Genomic DNA, 20412 nt, shown 5'->3' on the forward strand with positions numbered 1-20412 from the left:
CATCATCATCATCGTCGTCATCGTTGTAGTAGTACTAGTAGTAGTAGTTTGCAGCAGATATACAGTACAGTATGTATACTTACTTGTGACAACACTCTTGGAGGCAGGTGGTCCACGCTTCTTGTTCTTCACTACCTCCAGTTTGACTTCGTACTCTTGGCCAGGGCCCAAGCCAGACTGCTCAAAGGTCGTGTCTGGTCGGCCGAGGGAGCTCAAAATCTCACCATCCTCCTCTTTCTGGCAGAACCAAAAAACACCATTGATGAGTGTCTTTCAATGTCTTTCTTTGTTGTGTTGTTAAAGTATGGCCTAAAACATTTCGTGATTCACAATGCATTTCCCCCATTGGGACTCCCCACAATCCCAAACTATAAAACAATGCAAGTAAGACAGAAAAAAAAGACTCTTACAACCCTCATTAACAATACGACATATAATACTGTATATCCACAGTGTACACACCGTTTCAACTGATTGCTATTATGATTATGGCTGCAGCATGCATATTCTCCACTCATATACTGTAGGCACATATGGTTCAGACAACCATTTTTTTTGCACACCTCCAAGTGAAGCAGTGGAAATCAATCCCACGCTAGCTGCATGCAGGTGAAATTTGTTTTAGCACTACTCTGACTGACAAGACACAAACCTTCATTTAATAGACTTTGAATTAATTTGAGTGGTGTTTTCAAATGCCTCTGAGCCACGGTGGCAAAAGGTTAAAAATGAAGACAAAAACTTGTGTTTTGTTATATTGTGTGTTTTCTTGCTGTTTTAGCCCGCTCAGCCTAAGGCAGGGTGGAATTGTGAGTTAATTTTTGATTGCAAATGATTTGTAGCAATACCAAAAAACAAAAAGGCTACAGTATATAATAACAGAGGCTGTCAAGACTCACGGTGTTTCTGAAGATGAGGTTCCATCCGTCAAAGGGGATGTCCAGTGGGTCCCATTGTACCTCCACAGATGTCTCACGCACGGTCTTAAACTTCAGTCCCTCAGGCTCAGGAAGGTCTGCGATGGTTAGAAACCGTTAATTTATAAACCTCGTAATAGGCTGCAGACTGTTTTATTGTCACATATGAACTGGAACTCTCATACGTGTTGCCACCCTTGCGCTGACAGGAATGCTCCTCTTGTTGTTGAGAATAGCATAGACGCTGATCAGGTACTCAATGCCCGGTTCGAGCTCTCGAATAGTGGCCTTCTTCTGGTCCCCGGGCACCCGCACATCCAGCTCCAGACCTCCAGCGGCTGTGGGAACGTAGGTGATGAGGTACTCTGTCACACGCATCTCATTCTCCCAAGACACATCCACCGTCTCAGGTGTGATCTCTTCCACAGTCAGGTCCTTTGGAGGTGAAACTGTGGACAAACAACATAATAATAATAATACGTCAAATTTATATAGCGCTTTTCTAGACACTCAAAAACGCTTTATACTGGAATGGATACATTATTCATGCACTCACACATTCACACTGCGGTGGCGGTAACCTACTTAAGTAGCCACAGCTGCCCTAGGGCAGGCTGACGGAAGCGTGGCTGCCAGTGTGCGCCTACGGCCCCTTTGACCACCACCAAACATTCGTACCTTCCATACACCAGTGTGATTAGCACTGGAGGCAATGTGTGAAGTGTAGAGGTGTGCCAATTTTTTTTTTAATTTTCATAAGAATCGCGATTCTCATTTAATACGATTCAGAATCTATTTTAAATGTCCCAAAATTAATTTTATTTAAATTATTTTATACTGTCTTGCCTTTGTCTGTGTGTGCCTTTATTTGGAGCGTTGTTTATGTTGTACCCTATTTGGCCACTGAGGGGCAGTGTGGTTCCACGCGGTATAATACACTGTTAAGTTGTCGCCACATTAGAGAGTACTGTAGAAGGAAAAAGTCACGATCAAGTTATTCCAATAAGTTTGTATTTTTTCAGCGTGGAGCCGTTCTTTTGAGTGATAAAAGTGCCGCGGGTAGCGAGTCAGACTGGAGTAGATTGTTCCAATTTCTTGCACATCTATAGATTGAAGCAAAAATCATTGTCAATCAAATCATTTTTGAATAAAAAAATGTTCTTAATCGAAAATTGATTCTGAATCGAATCGCAGACCCAAAAATCGGAATTGAATCGAATCGTGAGACATTCTAAGATTCCCACCCCTAGTGAAGTGCCTTGCCCAAGGACACAACAACACATGACTTGGTGAGAGCGGGGATTGACAGCCAACCTTCTGGTTACTGAACAATGATTGCAGTTGGATTTGTTCACAAGGGTCATCCTAATGTGGGCTAAAGTGCGCTTAGCTTAGCACACGACATGTAGCTTGCCTGGCACAGTAAAAGTCACCCGGACGTTTACCTAGGGTGGCCACTTCCATAAGGTAAAAAAGGAGGACATATTTAAAAACATTAATAAGTGTTCCCTGGCTACAACGTGGTTCACTTTTCACAGCCTCACTGTTTCACAGATTTTTTTTTTGTGTAATTTTTTTTTACAGTAATGTGCCTATTTTATAAAATTTATGAAGGTATGAACATTGAGAATGTTTAAACAAGACAGTAATGTGAGAAAATGTAAATGCCTCGATGAGAAAAGTGTATAAAATGTGTGGTGAGGGTTTTTAGAGCCTTAAAACATTTATAATAAATGTAGAACATAAAGCTATGTTATATGTAACTACCTCGCGGATTTCATTTATTGTGAGTATTTTTTTTAAATCTAACCCCAGTGGAAAACGAGGGGACACTGTACATCAGAATTGCGGTGTATTTTCATCAACAATAAAGTTTTGCATGGTTTATAGATCATGTTTGTGCACTAAATGGTACAGAAGATCAATAAAACGCTTCTACCGTTAAAGCCGGGAGCGGTCCAGCGCTTTTCTCTCTTTAAAGCCACAAGAGTGGATAAGTCATTTGGTTTTGTTTTGACCAATTCTTGGTCTCTTAGTCGATTGCATTCATCAGAATATGCACGAGAGAGTGACGGGGGCCTTGTAGCATGTCCTGGAATTGTATTCAAGCATTATTGGTTGACGCAGATTCGCGGGAGTTATGAAATAAATGACGCAATTGACGACGGCAAAGGAGGAATTCGAATCAGTGTAACCAGTCGACAGTGACATACTGTTAAGAAATACGTTTGTAGACAATGAGGATGTTGAAAATTTTGACGGCCGTTTAACGGAATGGACGACGAATCAATCCCCCAAGGTTATTACAACTGCGCTCCAGTGTTGAAGGTAAATATATATGGAGCTATGTACCCGCAGATGCGACATTTGTTTGTTAATTTATATATATATTGAAGGTTTATAATAAATAAACTTATGTTTGTGTGAACGCCACAGGTGTAAGTTCTGAAACGTTTTTGCTTCAGGAGTTGAGATATCAATTATTTTTAACTCTTTTACTGCCAAGATAATTCAAAACAGAGCATTTCGGTGAAACTAACCATTTTCTATTGTTGATTACTGAAGAACGGAATAAGGTAGAAACAAACTTTTTTTTCTGATGAAAGATGAGAGTTCAATCTTTCATTTGGTAGTATGTGTGTTTCCATAGTCCAAACACAACATTTTCTGTGGACCTTGAAAGATCAGTCAAAATGCTTAAATCGGCTGGCACTGGCGGCATCCCGTTTCTGAAAACGTCTGGCAGTCAAAGAGTTAATATTGCCACAAAACATAACTTATTTTGAAAAACAAATACGGAAAACATTTCTTCAATGATGACGCACCTGCTGCTCGCCTCTTGCTTAAAGGTCCCATATTATGAAAATGCATTTTAGCTGGGTTTTCTATCAATAATATGCATCCCCGGACTGCATTTTACACATTTGAGAACTATTTTAGCATGTGGAAAAGTTGAATAGTATGGGAGCTTTAAGCTTCTCTGCCCCACGCGACGTTCTGACTGCTTTGCCCTGACTGCTCACGTCAACATCACACCGGCAAAGCGTGCAGAAACCGTGAAACCAGTCTCGATTGCTTTTAGCAAGGAAATTCTGCTCTTTTGTCCATTTTTGCTAGTGCTGCCTTTTCGCTGCTGTCAAAGAAGGCGCCGAGGAAATGACGTACAGTCAAATAGCCACACGTGGAGATTTGTTTACATTTATTGAACCAATGATATACGAGAAGCCACTCTTGGCCAATACAGACCAGTTGTGACAAACGGGGGTGGGGCTGATGTTGGCCCGCCTTAGGGTTGCGCGGGTCGCAGGACACAACACTGAAAAGTAGGACTCTCCAGCCTAAATCCGTACGTCTGTACACCCTATGTTTACCGTTTAGGTTAGGGACCGTCCACAGCTTATATTTCCAGACTGACCAATGTCAATGGTAACTTAATTTGAGCTTCTGTAACAGGCAACTTACAGACGGTCCCTAACTTTGACTCACTATGGGCCGGCTGAAAGTGTTGTCGTTTTTTAAGCCACGCTTTCATCTTCACTTTCAGTTGGATACAAATCTTTGGCGAGTCCCCTGTGGCTGTACTGCTTTTGAAGAAGTGCTTCTTTGCTATATGGTGTAATTCCCCCTTTGATATCGGCTGACGGTCGCAATAATTCCTCGCGAGTCTTTTTGTAGTTTGTTTACAGCACGTGATACGTCGCGATCATCACTTAACGTACAAATATTCATAAAAAGTACTATAAAATCATAATGGCTCAAGATAAATTGAAATTTTTTTCAGGAAAGTGGTGAATTTAACTATTTCACAGAATAGCTGGTTAGTTTTTAATAAATCTTGCGTTCCTTTAATGTTAATGTTAAACAGATCTTAGTTGAGAATGCATTGCAAGCTGTTTTGTAAAAATAACAATATCTGAAAGACGAAGTAATGATTCAGCTGATTGTCCTTACCCTCAGAGCAGTCTTCGCCTATGAAACCCTCATTGCAGACACACACTCCATTTTCACAGCTTCCCTGGTTCTGGCACTCCCCTGGGCAGGTTAGGATGGAGCAGTCGGGCCCAGTGAAGCCTTCGTAGCAAACACAGCTGCCGTCATTGCAATATCCTCTATCCAGACAGTTTTTAGGACATGTCTTTTCACTGCAGTCTTCACTAGTGAAACCCTTGTGACAAACACACTGGCCATTCACACAATGGCCACGGCCGAGACAGTCATTAGGGCAGGTCAGTTCACCACAGCCTTTACCGGTGAAGCCAGCAAAGCACACACACTTCCCATCCACACACTCCCCACGTCCCATGCAGTCTTTAGGACAGGTCTTGATGCTGCAGTCCTCGCCGGCGAACCCTTTATCACATATGCACTGGCCGGTAACACAGCGCCCATGATCTTGGCAGTTGTTAGGGCAGGAGAGCTCGCTACAGTCCTCGCCTTGGTATCCTTCATCACACAAACATTCTCCGTTTATACACTGGCCTTTGTTGCTGCAGTTTTCAGGGCATGACAGAACAGAGCAATCGTCGCCTTCAAATCCTGGGTCACAGATGCATTTGCCGTTGAAGCAATGGCCTCGCTCATTGCAGTTTAGTGGACAGGTGAGCTTGGAGCAATCCTCTCCACTGTAGCCACTATGACACACACACAGTCCGTTCACACACATGCCACGGTTGTTACAGTTGCCAGGACAAGTGAGTTCGCCGCAGTCTTCTCCAGTGAAGCCGTCATCACAGAAGCAAGTGCCGTTGACGCAGCGTCCACGGTCATAGCAGTCGTTAGGACAGATGAGCTCAGAGCAGTCAAAGCCCGTCCACGGGTCATCGCAGACGCATTCGTCATCAGCACAACGTCCGCGACCCAGACAGTTGTTGAGGCAGTTTGTCTGGGAGCAGTCTTCACCAATGAAGCCCTCCTCACATAGGCAAGACCCTTCAACACATTGACCATAATCACCACAATCCGGCAGGCATAGCTCAACGCTGCAGTCATCACCACTGAAGCCTTCAAAGCATGCACATTTCCCATCCACACAGCGGCCTTGGTCCTGGCAGTCATTGGGGCATTCAGGTTCTGTGCAGTTGGGGCCTTTCCACCCTGGCTCACACACACAGCTGCAGGTGTCAGCGCTCCAGTTCCCACGGCCATTACAGTAGGGCTTTGTGGAGACTTCTCCTGATAGATGAGAAGTAAGCAATAAACATTTTAATTTCAAAACAGGTCTTTGACACACTAACTAAGCTAATGCAAACATACATTATAAATTCCTTATTAAGCTTGAAATGTTCTGAAACACTAAGTATAATTATTGTTCATCACAGCCTCAATATTACAGCTTGTTTTGTTCTGGGAAAGCATTACATTGGGCACCTCTGCACAGACATGGCCTATAGCCTATACACCAATTTGATGTTGGAAGTCTGAAAGCGCTGTGCCGTCGATATGCGCCGTCTGATTAATGTATAATGTACCGTCACAACGTCGAAGCTGTTGGCGGTGTGTGGGGGGGCAATTTCGGCAGTTGAATCAACGTCAGATCGTCGTGATAATTGATCATGCTGATTGGCTGTTAGCTAGCGAACCAGCACGTGGGACAAGAACAGGAAGTGCCGAATGCCGATAAACAGTAAGCGATAGAAAGCCTTTACAATTGCGCTCATGATCTCTCTGGACAGAAGATTGAGAAGATGAGAGACCACCATTGTAAGACATTACCCTAAAATAGTATGTTGACAGAGTGATGAAAGCCAAGCTATGAACACACACTGGATATATCAGGTGGGATTTACTTTTATATTACATGACACTCTGTAATACTGAAAAATGTAGTGGGGGGCATGCTTTACATTTTTATATCCTGCCCCCGTAAAGAGCTATCCGGTTGCCTTTTTCTAACAATGAGGAATAGCGACTAGTACCGCCACCGATGGCATGGTGGGAGTAGTATTACTTCTCATGCATGCGCACAGGAGGTACTTTTTTTTTTTTTCTGGAAAAAAAAAAAAGCACAGGAGGTACTTAAAAGTTGTTTGTTGTGGCGGGTATTTCTGTCATTTTTACTGAGTGACGTGCAAACGTTCAGGTCGACGCCACACATTTTGACTGATGTCGCCTTATTCTCTTCACATTTTAGTGTTTTTTGTGGTGGTGGTAGTCTTCTGCACCTGCAGCTTCTTGATAGCTCTCACAAGGATGGAATTGTCATGATGGCTTTCCTTTTCTTTCTTTTTCATGAATCTTTGAGCAATTCTTTTAAAAATAGACTTATTTATATTGCATGCATGACATCAAAACCCCTGCAGTGTGTCATTAACCTACCAGTAACTTGAGATCCACAGCAACCTGCACCGCTGCCACACTGCTCTCTCAGGCTGGAAAGTTCTGACTCCAACATCTCCAGCCTGTTCAGGATTTCTTTTATATCAGGTAGCTGGTTGTTGCAGCCACACGCTTGCTTGGGAATATTGATGCGGTGGGTAAAGACGATCTGATTGTCACCATCCACCGTGTGCTCCATGTGCTCAGTATTCTGCATGTCCAGTGGGCTATTCTTGTGATTGGTGCCGCCAGGTGACTCAAGGTCCACGGAACAGAGGGACGTGGAGGGAACATTGATGTTGTAGACGTGGTTGAAGACGACTGGTTGTTCGGGGTTTGGCAGGGTGTGGTTCTCTTGGTTCTTCTTTGGCATTAGAGCCTCTCTGCGATGCCGTATGACCTTCCTTACCAGGCCAGCAGTGGAGGGCTGGAGGACCATGGCCACAAGCACGCAGCCCAAAATGAGGCCTTTCAGCCCCATGATGACCTTCCACTAGCACCAAGAGTGGAGTATATATTGTAGGTGTTCCAATTCTTCTTTCGTAACCTTTCATCAAAGAAAATGAAAACAGAGGGGAAGGAAAGGAATCATTTTAATTTACTCATCTTGAGTATTATGTCGGATCAGTATTAGTCGTACATACATAATGTTATAAACATACTGTAATAATTGGGGTAATAATGGGGGGGGGGGTCATGTCTCAGCGGTTGAGTGGTTGTCTACCATCCGTGAGGTTGTGGGTTCGATCCTCACCCCTGATGACTGTGTCGAAGTGTCCCCTGAACACTGAACCCCGATTTGCTCCCAGTTGACCTTGCATGGCAGCAGCCAACCACTGGCGTATGAGTGTGTGTGCGTGTGTGTGACTGGGTGAATCTGAGGCTCTAATTGTAAAGTGCTCTGGGCACCATATGGTGTAGATAAAAGTGCTATATAAAAAGCAATCCATTTCTATATGTACATATTGTAACTGTCGGTATATATGTATTTTTGCAACTTGAAATGCCAACTTTACTACAACTTTATTATTACTGTCCATTCACACGCATGCAGTGAATAAGAACACAGGGAAGAGACAAGCCAGAACCATAGTATGTTGTTTTATCGTTTTCAGTGAGATGGCAGTGTTTTACCACACATAACCAAATTTGAGCCTGCATACTATGCTTCAGTGAGCAGACACAAATTTGTCAAGCATAAAATTGTACCATAAGTACTAGGGGCGTGCATCTCTCCAGTAAAAGGCGATTCGTTATGTCACGTTCACGATACATGTGGTGAGAAATGATTCAAGGACAGTACATTTTAAATTGGAATAATTTGATTCGGTTTGATTCAGATAATCTTGCTTGCAAACTGAATTTTCGCAGTATTTGTGAGTTCCCAAACCCCGAGAATCCATTTTGTACCGACCCCTCTGATTTTCACCACTCGTGGTTCGAAACTTCGAACCAATCACAAAGCAATAGTGTGTTTGGAGGCGGTGGACTCTGCAATTAATTCTGTTCTCGCTGAATAAACCAGTTTCCTTTTTGAAAGAAGAACAGCGAGAGGCGCTTTGTAGATTTTTACCTGGTAAAAATGTTTGTGCCTTTTTATTTTTTTACCTATGACGACGATGCCATTTTCATCCTTTGATTGGTCAAAACAAAGGTTTGGTTGGCATGCAACAACTTGCCACATCGCCCAATCAGCTTGAAGTATTGTACTGAATGTCGCACCTTTCCCGAGCAGATAGGAGTGGCGCAGTCCCAGGTTGTTAGGGTTAGGGTATTGATATTGTGGATTACTCCTTTGGGTGATTCACACTATCAATCTGGTTCTTGCCAGGTTGTGATTCAGAGGGGTTACAATTTAATTTGATAATGTGTGGCTAAATTAGAGAGGGAATGATGCAATGAGTTTATTGTTGAAAGCAGACAATGATTTTACAATATGTATTAACTTGTCAGCACTGGTAATGTGGCATTTCCTTCAAACAGACTCAAAGACGAAAATTTATTTGTAGTTCTTGTTATGTTAATTAACAGGTCACAAAAACATCTACAAAAAGTCAATTAAATTCCAAGAAACAGCAAATCATCAGCAACATCAAACCAATTTATACATTTTGTGATCAGCTTTTGACCGGCTTAAGATGTATAGTGTGTATTGAGACCAATTAATTAGACACACCGTTTGTGTACTTTAATAATCTTCTAAAGCAAAACCGATTTTCAGATTCAACCCTTTTTTTTTATTACACCCCTGTGTGTTACTTTTATTTATTTATTTATTTTTACGTTTCTACATACCTGTACATGATTATTAACCATGGCAGAAACTCCAAAAAAGATTTGGTAATTTAATTTCCAATGGTGTTAATTTTGGGCATCTGTGGCAGAAACACTGAGGGGTGTCTAATAATTTATTAGCGTATAACTTAACACCACATGTTGCCTTTATATATATATATATATATATATATATATATTTCAAATCAGGAAAGTGAACTAAACCATATACCTTATAAAAAGTACTTTCTAGTTTTTTTGACCTGTCTTTTCTAGGAGGACACAAGCGTGTGAACATGGATGTCTATTTCTGTTAACTTAATACAACAAGCCTGCATGGTTGTGAGCAGGCTGCTCTTTCCTCTGTAGATGAAGACAGAGTAGAATGGCCGAACCATCTGTGGGCTGCTTGGATAGCGCACTCACTGTTCTGCAGCTTCACTACTACCTGGAAAATTGCTGGTCAGGATTCCCAAATAGCCTTCCCGCAACCACTGGGGCTTGTTTGAGTTGTGTAACATGATTCGCATTACCTTTCACCAAACCTCTCTGAGACATGATTTGTTTAAAAGGTCTGATGGGGAAAAAAATGCTTAGCTTGTGCCTTTGAGGGCAACTTTCAAACTGTTCTCATGCTTGTTAATACGGTGTGTTATTTATTTAGAAGAGTACCAGATTATGGTACTGATCAATTTCAGACTACCTGTGTCAACTTCAAGATGTGTAAGGCACAAACACATGCACAGTTGCGAGAAAATGTATGTGAACCCTTTGGAATTCATTTGATTTTTGCGTAAATTGGTTATAAAACAGCTTGATCTGATCTCCATCTAAGTCGCAGTCTGTGTAAAACTGTTACCACAAATACTAAGTAAAAGTATGAACCCTTCTCCTAATAAAGAGCCAACTCATTAGCAGCTTATCTGTAAGGACTTAGCCTTTAGAATCAGAAGGCTCAAGCCCTGTAGCAGAAAAAAACTAAACTAATAAATGACAGATGTTGTAGAGATGCTATTTTGCTTCAGTCTACTGGTGAGGTGCTCTTGAGCAAGGCACTGTCCTCACGCGGTTCAACACTATTTACACATCCCGTTCACTCCAACATCTCTCCTTGCATTACTGAATATGTGTGATTTGGTTTGGTGTTGTGTGCAACACAAAAATATAAAGCAGAGTAGTAATAGAAAATCCTCTTGAAGGAGTTGAGTTGAGTATATTATATTATAATGTCAATGTAATTTGCACGGTCAGTTGCGGTTGCATGCCGGGCGACGTGGATTAACAGAAAAATTTTGAACCTTTTATTAGTAAATCCAATCTACGCTGAGAATGCACTACTTAATCTGTCACACGCAGCACTAGCACATGTACGGATTCACAGCCAAATAATGTAATAAACAAACACACTGCATGGTGAAATAACAATATAGACAATATTGTTGTGGTCTGTGGAACCGTGATCCATACAACACAGCCAGCTTCCAATAGGTCACTTGCACATCGCAAGGCATTCTGGGAATTTTTTCTATGGGCGCCACATTGGTTGGCCTTACAGGCTCACACGGTACACTCGCGAGCTACACGCTAGACCCAGCTATCATCTACTTGAATAATCATGGTATTTTCCAAGCATTTTGACAACTTATTTTGAGCGGACCACCAGGATAGTATTTACTATTTAGCCAACACAACCACCAGTCACCAGACTGACTAGCAATGTTCAAACTGTCTTTTTTCTTGTGTCGGTGGAAAAGTCCATCCTTTTTTTCCTCTTGAAGCAATCCAAAAGCATGCAAGCCGTGGGGAGACGCAGTATTTGATGTTCGGCCTGAAATGAGTATGAATAACAAAGTAGTAACCTGGCAATAGCCAGATGATTGTGATTCACTCAAGGAAATTCTCCACAATATCAATCTGGGACTGCTCAACGGTGATTTGCCCGGGATTGTCGGGACATACTTCAAGCTGATTGGACAATGCGGCATCTTGTGCACGTCTACCTAACGTTTTAACCAATCATGAGTGTGCAGTGGATCATAAAATGTTTAAGACGTCCTCATACCGTTAAATGTAGAAAGAATTAACACATAACAGGTGATCTTCAAATTTCGCAGAAAAAAAATGTAGGTGAAAAGCATATATATATATATATATATATATATATATATATATATATATATATATATATATATATATATATATATATGTGTGTTAGTGCTGTCAAACGATAATTAAAAATAATAATAATTTATCGCACAATTTCCCGCAATTAATCACATTTTCCAAGCAAAATTTTGGGAATATTGTAAAATCATCAAAATAAAGTATATTGAGAATCAATATATATATATATATATATATATATATATATATATATAGAGAGAGAGAGAGAGAGAGAGAGAGAGAGAGATTGGCAAATTTAATATTTTTGAAAACAATCTATTCTTGTGGTCTGTCCACACATGTGGGTGACATGTTTATGAATTATTGACCAATCTAAAGTGTTGAAAATGGCTTGCAGTCTTTGACGATGCAATGTTAATAGTTAACAAACGTTTCTGTTTTTGGGGTCTCCATGAAAGTGATCATTTTGGCGGTACCAGTTTTTGGCCTGATGACAGTGATATGTTTCTATGTGTGTGTGTGTGCTACAGTTTATCTAGCAAAATGTTTATCCGGCGGTATGTGTTAGGACACAGCAGGTACTGGTCCAGGGAGACATGTTCAGTCTTCTAGTCTTCACGTGTGACTAGGCAAGTTGACAGATGAACTGAGTGCAGAATATTCCCATGGCTTCACCCACCAATCTCCTGATGAGCTGAGTTGAGAATGATGAGCGTATCCATGTTGGGTAAACTGCAAATGGGATAATGTAGCATGCTGCTGGGAGTGATGATGAACCGAACTTAGGGGGGCACAGAAATCCTCTCAGTGGCTGACACATACAGTATGTCACTTGTGTGCATTGGTGCATGCACACCAGTACAGAAACACAACTGACTTTAAGCATCTTAAACTAGGGATAAGATCAACAAAATTGCTTTGAGTTGCAGCTCAGGTTTTAGTTCTGGCCGGATGGTTGGCTTTCTCACTTTGAAGGCTGGCTGCTCTCCACATGGACCCAGAAACAAGGCAACCCCGACAGACCAGTGCAGCTTTGTGGGAAAATCTGGCTCCAGAATACCGCTTTATTCAGAAATAGATGAAACAAACTTCTACAAAGTGTAAGGAACATGTTTATTCTTATTCCACTGCTGGCACATAGTTACTGCAGGACATGCAAAATTCAGAAAATCATCCATCTAGAGACTACATAACACAAATGGCGTGCATAAGTATGTTTTGATTCTAAGCGAGAATTTATTTATTTTTACATTTTATTTAATGTTTTAAAAAAAAGACAATTTTTTTTTTCTGAGGTCAGGTGATCATAATGAGTACCAAATAGGGAGTGCGGGCGGTCAGACAAGCAAGAGTCTGTGTCCCCTATGGTGGACAGACAGGACAGAGGGGAAAAGTTGGGGTGGGTGGGGGAAATTATGAATTGTCTTAAAAAGCAAGATGAGAATTTTTAAACTGGATGTGACATTGGAGAATTGTGGTATTACATGCCATTTAAAATGTTTTACAATTACTTAATTGAAAACAAGTCACATTTTACTTGGTTAATCAGCAAATAATCGCACTACTATCTTATTCATTAACATGCGTGAAAGTGAACAGTATTCTTGGACCAACCATAGACACAGTCTGAAATTGAATTAGTGTCGGACATAGTTTTCAATTGTAAACTTTAGATTGTAGAAGTTTATTACAGACAGAATGAGTGTCAAAATAATGACCCAGTCTTTTACTGGGGCAATTGCGGTGTATCATTTAAGCCTGTGAGTGTCCTCTGTCCTTTCATCAACCCAAATTGACAGCAAGTGTCAACATAAAATGGAAATCTCATGCAATTCAATGAGGGGCTGAGAGTTCAAGCTTAGTTGCTCAAATTATTAGCCAATTTCACACATCATTAATACCAATCAGACAATTTTAAATGTATTTCATTAAATTTTTAGCTTGATCTACCTTGAGACATTCATAATCATGTATGTAGTAGTGTTTTTTCCTACCTCTCCATAAAACTGTGAGGAACAACCCAGGTGTTTACATACACAAACTAAACTACTGAAACAAAAGCTAAGAATTAAAATACAGTACAGTATATTACTTTGCACCTGCTGTTTAGTTGTCAGTAGTGCAAATGCTCCTTATGAATGCAGCAATTAACATTTTAACAAGGCGCATATTGATGGATATCTGCTATGTTTTTGTTTTTTTAAACGTAGCGTGCATTTGTTCAAAAAGCTTAAATTTGCAAAACAAGACAATGAAGAAAGACGCTCAGACTGCTGAAAGATACACAGTAAATTATATAGAGTAAATTTTACTTTAAACTGAAACTATTTGGTCTCACTCTAAATAGATTGCTCTACAGAATTTACTGTGTAACGATCTGGGCTCGGTTGTTCAAAACTCGGTTATATCTTTAACCACTGGTTAAGTAGATTTAACCGATGATTTACTTTAACGGCACTGTTATCTTGTTATTCAAAACTCTGTTAACTTTAACCGGCTGTTAACTTGCTGTTAAAGTTAACACACCGCTAACTTTGTCACAGTGTGGTTAACTCTTTGCTTTCACGTCAATAATCAAACAGACAACAACACTGTGAATAGCAGCTAATTATTTAATTTTAATTCATAAGTTTTTCATTTTTTTAAATTTTAATTCATACGTTTTTTTAAATTATTTTAATATAAAACAATTACAAATATTAGTAATAAACACAAATATTATATGAAAAATACACACATATTTGATGTATGTAAATAATAACAAATAATTCAAAACTATTCTATAAAAATATTACAAAAAATACAAATCAGGCAAAAATACAAATATATTAGACAAAAAAACTGACAAAAATATGAGAAACAAAATCAGACAAACATGCACTATTATATGCTACAAAAATATTGGCAAAAATACAAAAAATATTACACAAAATATTCACTGAAAATACACACAGTAGAAAAAAATAATTATAAAGAATAAAAAATAAATCAATTAATTATTTCACAAAAACTGATTGAATAACGTTTTCTTCGTCAGTCGAAAAGTTCCTGCTTATTTTTTTGCACCGAGTGCGAGGGGCCGTTTAGATAGTATCCATTTCTTTCGCCGACCCGGAAGTAAACAAAAAGAAGAATTGTGGGATATATCGGTGCTAACCAGTGACGTAAACGGCATGGTTAACTTTGACGGTGCTGTTGAACAACACATAATTAACGGCCGGATAGTTAACAGCGTGTTAAGAATTTAACCGCCGGTTAGGGGTTATAAAACAGTGGTTAAAATAACCGAGAATTGAACAACTAGAACTATTTCTTACATTGCCCTATCTCACCAAATGTGAATACTTGTTCACAATTTGGATGCTGTATAGATATGTCATACAGACATCGTTCATCCATTATCCATACCGCTTATCTTCACTAGGGTCAGAATATGACGTAAAAAGCATAATAAATCGTAATCCTTGTGTAAATTAAGAACCATAGTTATTTTTGAACTTTTTAAGACTCAAATGAGATAGGCAGGAAACGACAAAGACCAGCCATGCATTGTAAGTCTAGATACGACCCATTGCCATAGGTCCTGAATGGTCATTTGCAATCTCACATGTCATACTGCAGCTCCATCCTTGGGATATACATTTGTATTCTCGCTGTCAAGCAGTATTAATAATACAAGGAGAAGTTAGGTTTTCTCTCAAACTCAGCCGGTCGCACTTGCTCATGCATTGGTATTATTAGTTAAGTCAGACTTTTGCTTAAGCCAGGTCCAAGATAATTAAAAAGATCATGTTCAACAGTAGACAATCTGAGCAACTACGTGATGATGAGTTGCAGAAGCCAATGAGATCAATTACTTTGTACATTACTTGTCTCAAATTAGCCATTCTAAATACAATAATGTTCAGTTTCGAGTTTAAAACTGCCAGACAGACAGATTAACAAAATATTTATTGTTGTTGTTGCACCTTGCCATGTATGTAAAACTGTATTACATTATACTCAGAGCTATGTTTGATATTCTAACGTAATACAGCTACAATAATAAAAAATACTGTCAAACTTGATCATGTCAATCAAAACTGGAGCACCGTTATTGTTATTGCTATTGCTATTTTTGAGGGCTGAATTTCTGAAAAGAGTTAAAATACATTTCCAAACTATCAGTAGCTGAGACTGCACAGCATCTGCCTAATATCTTGACAACAAACAAACAAACTGAATAATGGAGCAACACAGCCCACTTGGTGTGTCAAAGCTGTAAATATTCAGTGACTACAACAACAATCCGAATCCCAGGATGTATTGTTGAAAGATTTGATCGGATGCACGTTTTCTTTTAGTTTCTGAAGAATTTATCAAGCTTCTCTTGTTTTGTAGGTCACAAGTGACAAAAACTCAGTTGCCTTCAATGGTACATAATCCAAATCTGGGTCATGGGTTATGACTGAATGTGGGGTTATTGCCTGGAGCTCCTTAAACCTTGAGAAGGCATCATGCAATGATGAGAAACCCAACTACGGACACCTGAATCATCAAATACATTACTGCTTCAAATCATGACTTAAAGCAATGCCATTTCCCCGCCAAATACATGTTTGGTGATATATATATTAACCACAGTCAGCGTGCTGGAAGGCAAAAGAAAGCTAGAGCAGGTGAGTATTGATTTGGATCCTGCATCTCCACCAAGGTCATAGTCAGAGAGATAGCGAGTTGCTGAGGGCAGCACTACAACTGTGAGTTATGACAATCAAACACAGAAATTCATTTCCAGGACGACAACTGTAGCTCGAGTCGACCGCTCCATCGGAATTGATGGCTGAATTTTATGCTGCTTCTCAGAAAGGGTTTTTAACATTTTATCATCGCACGCTCTGAAGGGCACACGCCATTCTCTCTTTCTGGCTGTTATGACAGATGTGGCTGTCGCTGTTGTGCTGAACTACAAGAACCATCGACACTTGCGGAAAAAAAGATAACTGGTGTGCTCATGGACAAAGTGATGCATTACTGGAGAATATGACTGTGTACAGATTTCTTGAAAAGGAAATTAAAATGGAAGATAAGGAAAAGCTTCAGCTAACTCACTGATTGGCTCGCCTATAATAATGATAAAAAAATCTTCCAAAGTGGTCATGGTTCCATTACGGATTAGCTTCATCACCTTCAACAACTGGAAATGTTCTTTTCTTCAAGTCTTTTCATCTTTAAAGGGGAAGTCCACCGAAACATTGTCTTTAAATGAAATAATAATATGTTGTATGTCCCCCACTAGTCTAAACACAGCATTCTGATTGATACTGCTATTGACTAAAAATGACATCACAATTTCTCAGGTTCAGATATCGACCAATCACAGCTCACCTGTTTTCTGAAGGTGAGCTATGATTGGTCGTTACTTAAGCTCTCAGCAACTGTGATTTGTTTTAAGTCGACAGCAACTGGCAGTACCAAGATGGCCGTTCGCAGAGATGGATAAAAATGGGTGGATTTAGCTGCTTAACTCATACTTACGACGGCGTATTAGGGCCACATATAAATATTTATTTTTTACAGGGTGGGGGCAATATTCAGAGAAAAAAACTCGGAAATTTGCGAGTTTATAAAGTAGCAAATTTGCTATTTAAAGTTTATTTAGTGGCAGATTTGCAAGAAAAAAACTCAGAAACTCATAAATACACGTAGCGTACTACTCAGATGTTTGCGCCAATACTTTTCGGTCGGGTTTTCCAAAAAGAAGATAGTAATTGCTTTAGCAGAGATTAACCGTATGATGTTAAGCATTCACTCTTTGAAGCATTGGGTACGGCCAGCGACAAATCCGCCTTGTTTTGTGAAGGTCCACACCCTGAGTATCAATCATTTAAAACCTGTAGGTGGTATTGTGACCCATTTTGGGCTTTTTGATGGTTCTGACCAAGCTATTTGAAAATAAAATACCACCCACGGGTTAAAGTTAATTTGTTAAAATAGATATTTACTTGTACGTTTATGTTTCCAGAATTATTATTTCCACATTCATACATTTTGGTAGTTTTTTGTACAAGTATCTAAGTTGATGTGTCGAATCTGCTGCTCTCCATCATTCACTTGCATTTATCTAAACTATGCTAAATTCTGATTGGTTAGTGTGAGTCAGCTGATAGGGGATCAGGAAGTGTTGTCGCTCTAGCTGCTATGTATGACGAGTAAAGTTTAAATTAAGAATGAATCGGTCTCCATCCTGCCTTTTCATTTTATAAACAGTGTCCCATTAACCACCAACAAATTCTCACATGATACTATAGCTACGCTACGTCTATTTGTCGTAAATTTCTGAGATTTATTCTTGCAAATTTGTCATTTTATAAAGTCGCAAATTTGACACCTTGAAAAACAAAACAAAACAATTATACTTGGCCCTAATACGCTGTCGTACATACTCCACAAATGCAATATTAATCAGAATACTGGGTTTAGAATAGTGGAGCTGCATAGAACATATTCTTGTAAAGACAATTTTTGGTTTGACTTCCCCTTTAACATCTAACTGAAAAAAATAACAGTAAATAAAATGCTTCTGCTATCATGTTACCTTTTATGATAACGTATGATGAATGGTTTGACTTGCCAACAGATGATGATTTTGGAGGGAATGGTGTTGACAGGTCCTAACGAACTGAGGCAACACATCAGCTCTCAGCTCTGACCCCATTGGGTCCGATGACACAAGAGGGAGTAGTGGGGGGAGTGTGTTCATAGCTGATAAGACCTCAACACACTGGATCTAAGATATCATGCATGAGAAACACTATATGGGAAGTCAATGCCAAGGCTGAGCCCTAATCGGCCTTACAGAGCTGCTAGAGTAATAGAGAGCTTCAGTTAACATGCCTGATAGCATCCCCAAAAACAATTTCTCCAAACAAAACCAATTTTGATGTTGACAGTAAGATATGGAGACAAAGGATGTAAAGTGGATGACAGTGCTTACCAGGTCAACCGTACAGCAATCAGGGCTCAATCCTGTTTGCATTGTATTGTTATTTGGATGACTTCTTGCTGTGAGGCCCATCAATATTCTTTATGGCTCTTCCCCTGCAGTGCCTCTGTTTTCCGCCTCTGTTCTCACTGGGTCCAGATGGATAGGTTGGATGCAAGTCATTGTTCATCAGCTTTTTAACATTACACGATCCTGCTTTATTAGTCTATCCCCTGTGTGGTGCGGAGGCTTGTCAGCCTTATGTGTAACATTTACACATCCACCTGCTGTTTTGTCCAAAGGATTGTAATACCTTAGCTTCTCCCCAGCTTTCACGTTGCACTATAATTACAATAAAACCTGGCTTGTACCTGGCTGCTTAAAGTAACGAGCGAATGACGTAAGCTGATGCGGCGAGACTTGTCAGATAGATGTACTCCTACAGGCATTCCTTCACATAATAATCAGAATCTATTCCACCAAATTAAAACTCTTGTGATGTTTTAAGGTCAGACAAATGTATTTAGGGCGTGAGTGATGTATGGGCCATGTATGTGTGTAAAATATGACTTAAATGACTGACAAGCTGAACGATCCCATCACTGACCCATTTCATCTCTCTCGTTGCTTACCCAAAATGAAATAAAAAATAAACTATGCAAAAGAAAATGCCACACTCTACACAGACTATAATAAATGTATGAGATAGACGCTAGACGCATTTCATAGTTTACATTATATTTTTGTTTTAGCATTTTGTATTTAACACTTCTTCATTACTTCCTTTCAAGCTCGATAGCAGGAGTAATTATTTTTCCTCTAGAAGGCGATGAGTGAGTTGGCAGTGATACTGGGACATCTGTTAGCCCTTGTCGGTGATGAAAGCCTGAAGCGTGTTGCGTGTCCCAATTGGGAGTGTCGTGCATTCAGACACTTGTATGAGTCTAATGACCATAGTGCCTCAGGTCGGCTGCTCATTGGCTTCCATTTTTTAAAACTATTTTTTTCAATTTATGTTCTTTGCCACTTCTAAAAGGAGCCCCATCCTTTTCCAAGACTCCTTATGGTGTATGCATTCTATTGTGTGAGGTCACCAGTGCAGGCACAGTGTCACAGTGAAGAGTCGAACATATGTGTTCATCTGTTGGCTGCCTCCATTGGTGGGCTGACCAAGACAAAGCAATCCTGAATACCAGTGCTCCAAGACTTCCACTCTTTTTACTTGACACATTAGCATCAGAGGAACATTAGAAGCCATCTGGATGGTTTAAATGCAGAGATAGATTTTTGAATGGCAAGGGGCAAATCTGGGTTAGTCAGGAAATGCAGTAAAGACCTCAATACTCCAATCTTAACGTCGGGAGTCAGGAATTGTATGGGCATCGGGATGCGCCGTCCGATTAAAGGTGCATTGTGCAGTTCAGTTTAAAAAGGTAATATTACAGCTTTTTCAACATCATGCATGCTCCACCAATGCCCAGATGAGTACGAAGAACCCTGACTGTTTTACTCTGGCTGCACCTATCAGCTTTTATCTTCTATTTACAGTAGAGTGTGCGGACCCTCACACTCCACAATTGCTTTGGGAAGGAGAGGGGCTGAGTTTTTCTTACCTCATTTGAAGTCATGTCTTTGTTTGCCAACTGTGGCTGTTGCTTTAAGATCGTGCACGTACTCGCACGTGCGCCATTAACGAGCCTGACATAGATGTTGCAATAATGCTTTGGGCTCCATACTCGCGAGTGCATTTTGATTTTTCCACGACAATTTTCTTCGCCATGGGCCCAAAGAAAGACAACAGTGCCAGTGGCAGCAAAG

At 40.0% G+C, this 20412-nt stretch overlaps 1 protein-coding gene across 5 annotated transcripts in view; it reads right to left on the reverse strand.

The window, feature by feature from the left end:
- Positions 1 to 20412, reverse strand: part of tncb (tenascin Cb) — a 109516-nt gene that overhangs the window by 41416 nt on the left and 47688 nt on the right. For 4 of the 5 annotated variants that reach the window (XM_077560905.1, XM_077560906.1, XM_077560904.1 and 1 more), the window contains exons 2-6: positions 7233 to 7779; positions 4869 to 6089; positions 1103 to 1366; positions 900 to 1015; positions 84 to 237 (exon numbers count right to left, since the gene is read on the reverse strand). In XM_077560905.1, the coding sequence (XP_077417031.1) occupies positions 84 to 237; positions 900 to 1015; positions 1103 to 1366; positions 4869 to 6089; positions 7233 to 7713 (2236 nt within the window). In that variant the 5' untranslated portion in view covers positions 7714 to 7779. Of the gene's footprint in view, positions 1 to 83; positions 238 to 899; positions 1016 to 1102; positions 1367 to 4868; positions 6090 to 7232; positions 7780 to 20412 lie in introns of those variants that run through there. The other variant, XM_077560908.1, reaches the window with a different exon arrangement.

The sequence above is a fragment of the Vanacampus margaritifer genome, chromosome 3 (genome assembly GCF_051991255.1).
Source record: "Vanacampus margaritifer isolate UIUO_Vmar chromosome 3, RoL_Vmar_1.0, whole genome shotgun sequence".
Taxonomy (NCBI): Eukaryota; Metazoa; Chordata; class Actinopteri; order Syngnathiformes; family Syngnathidae; genus Vanacampus; species Vanacampus margaritifer.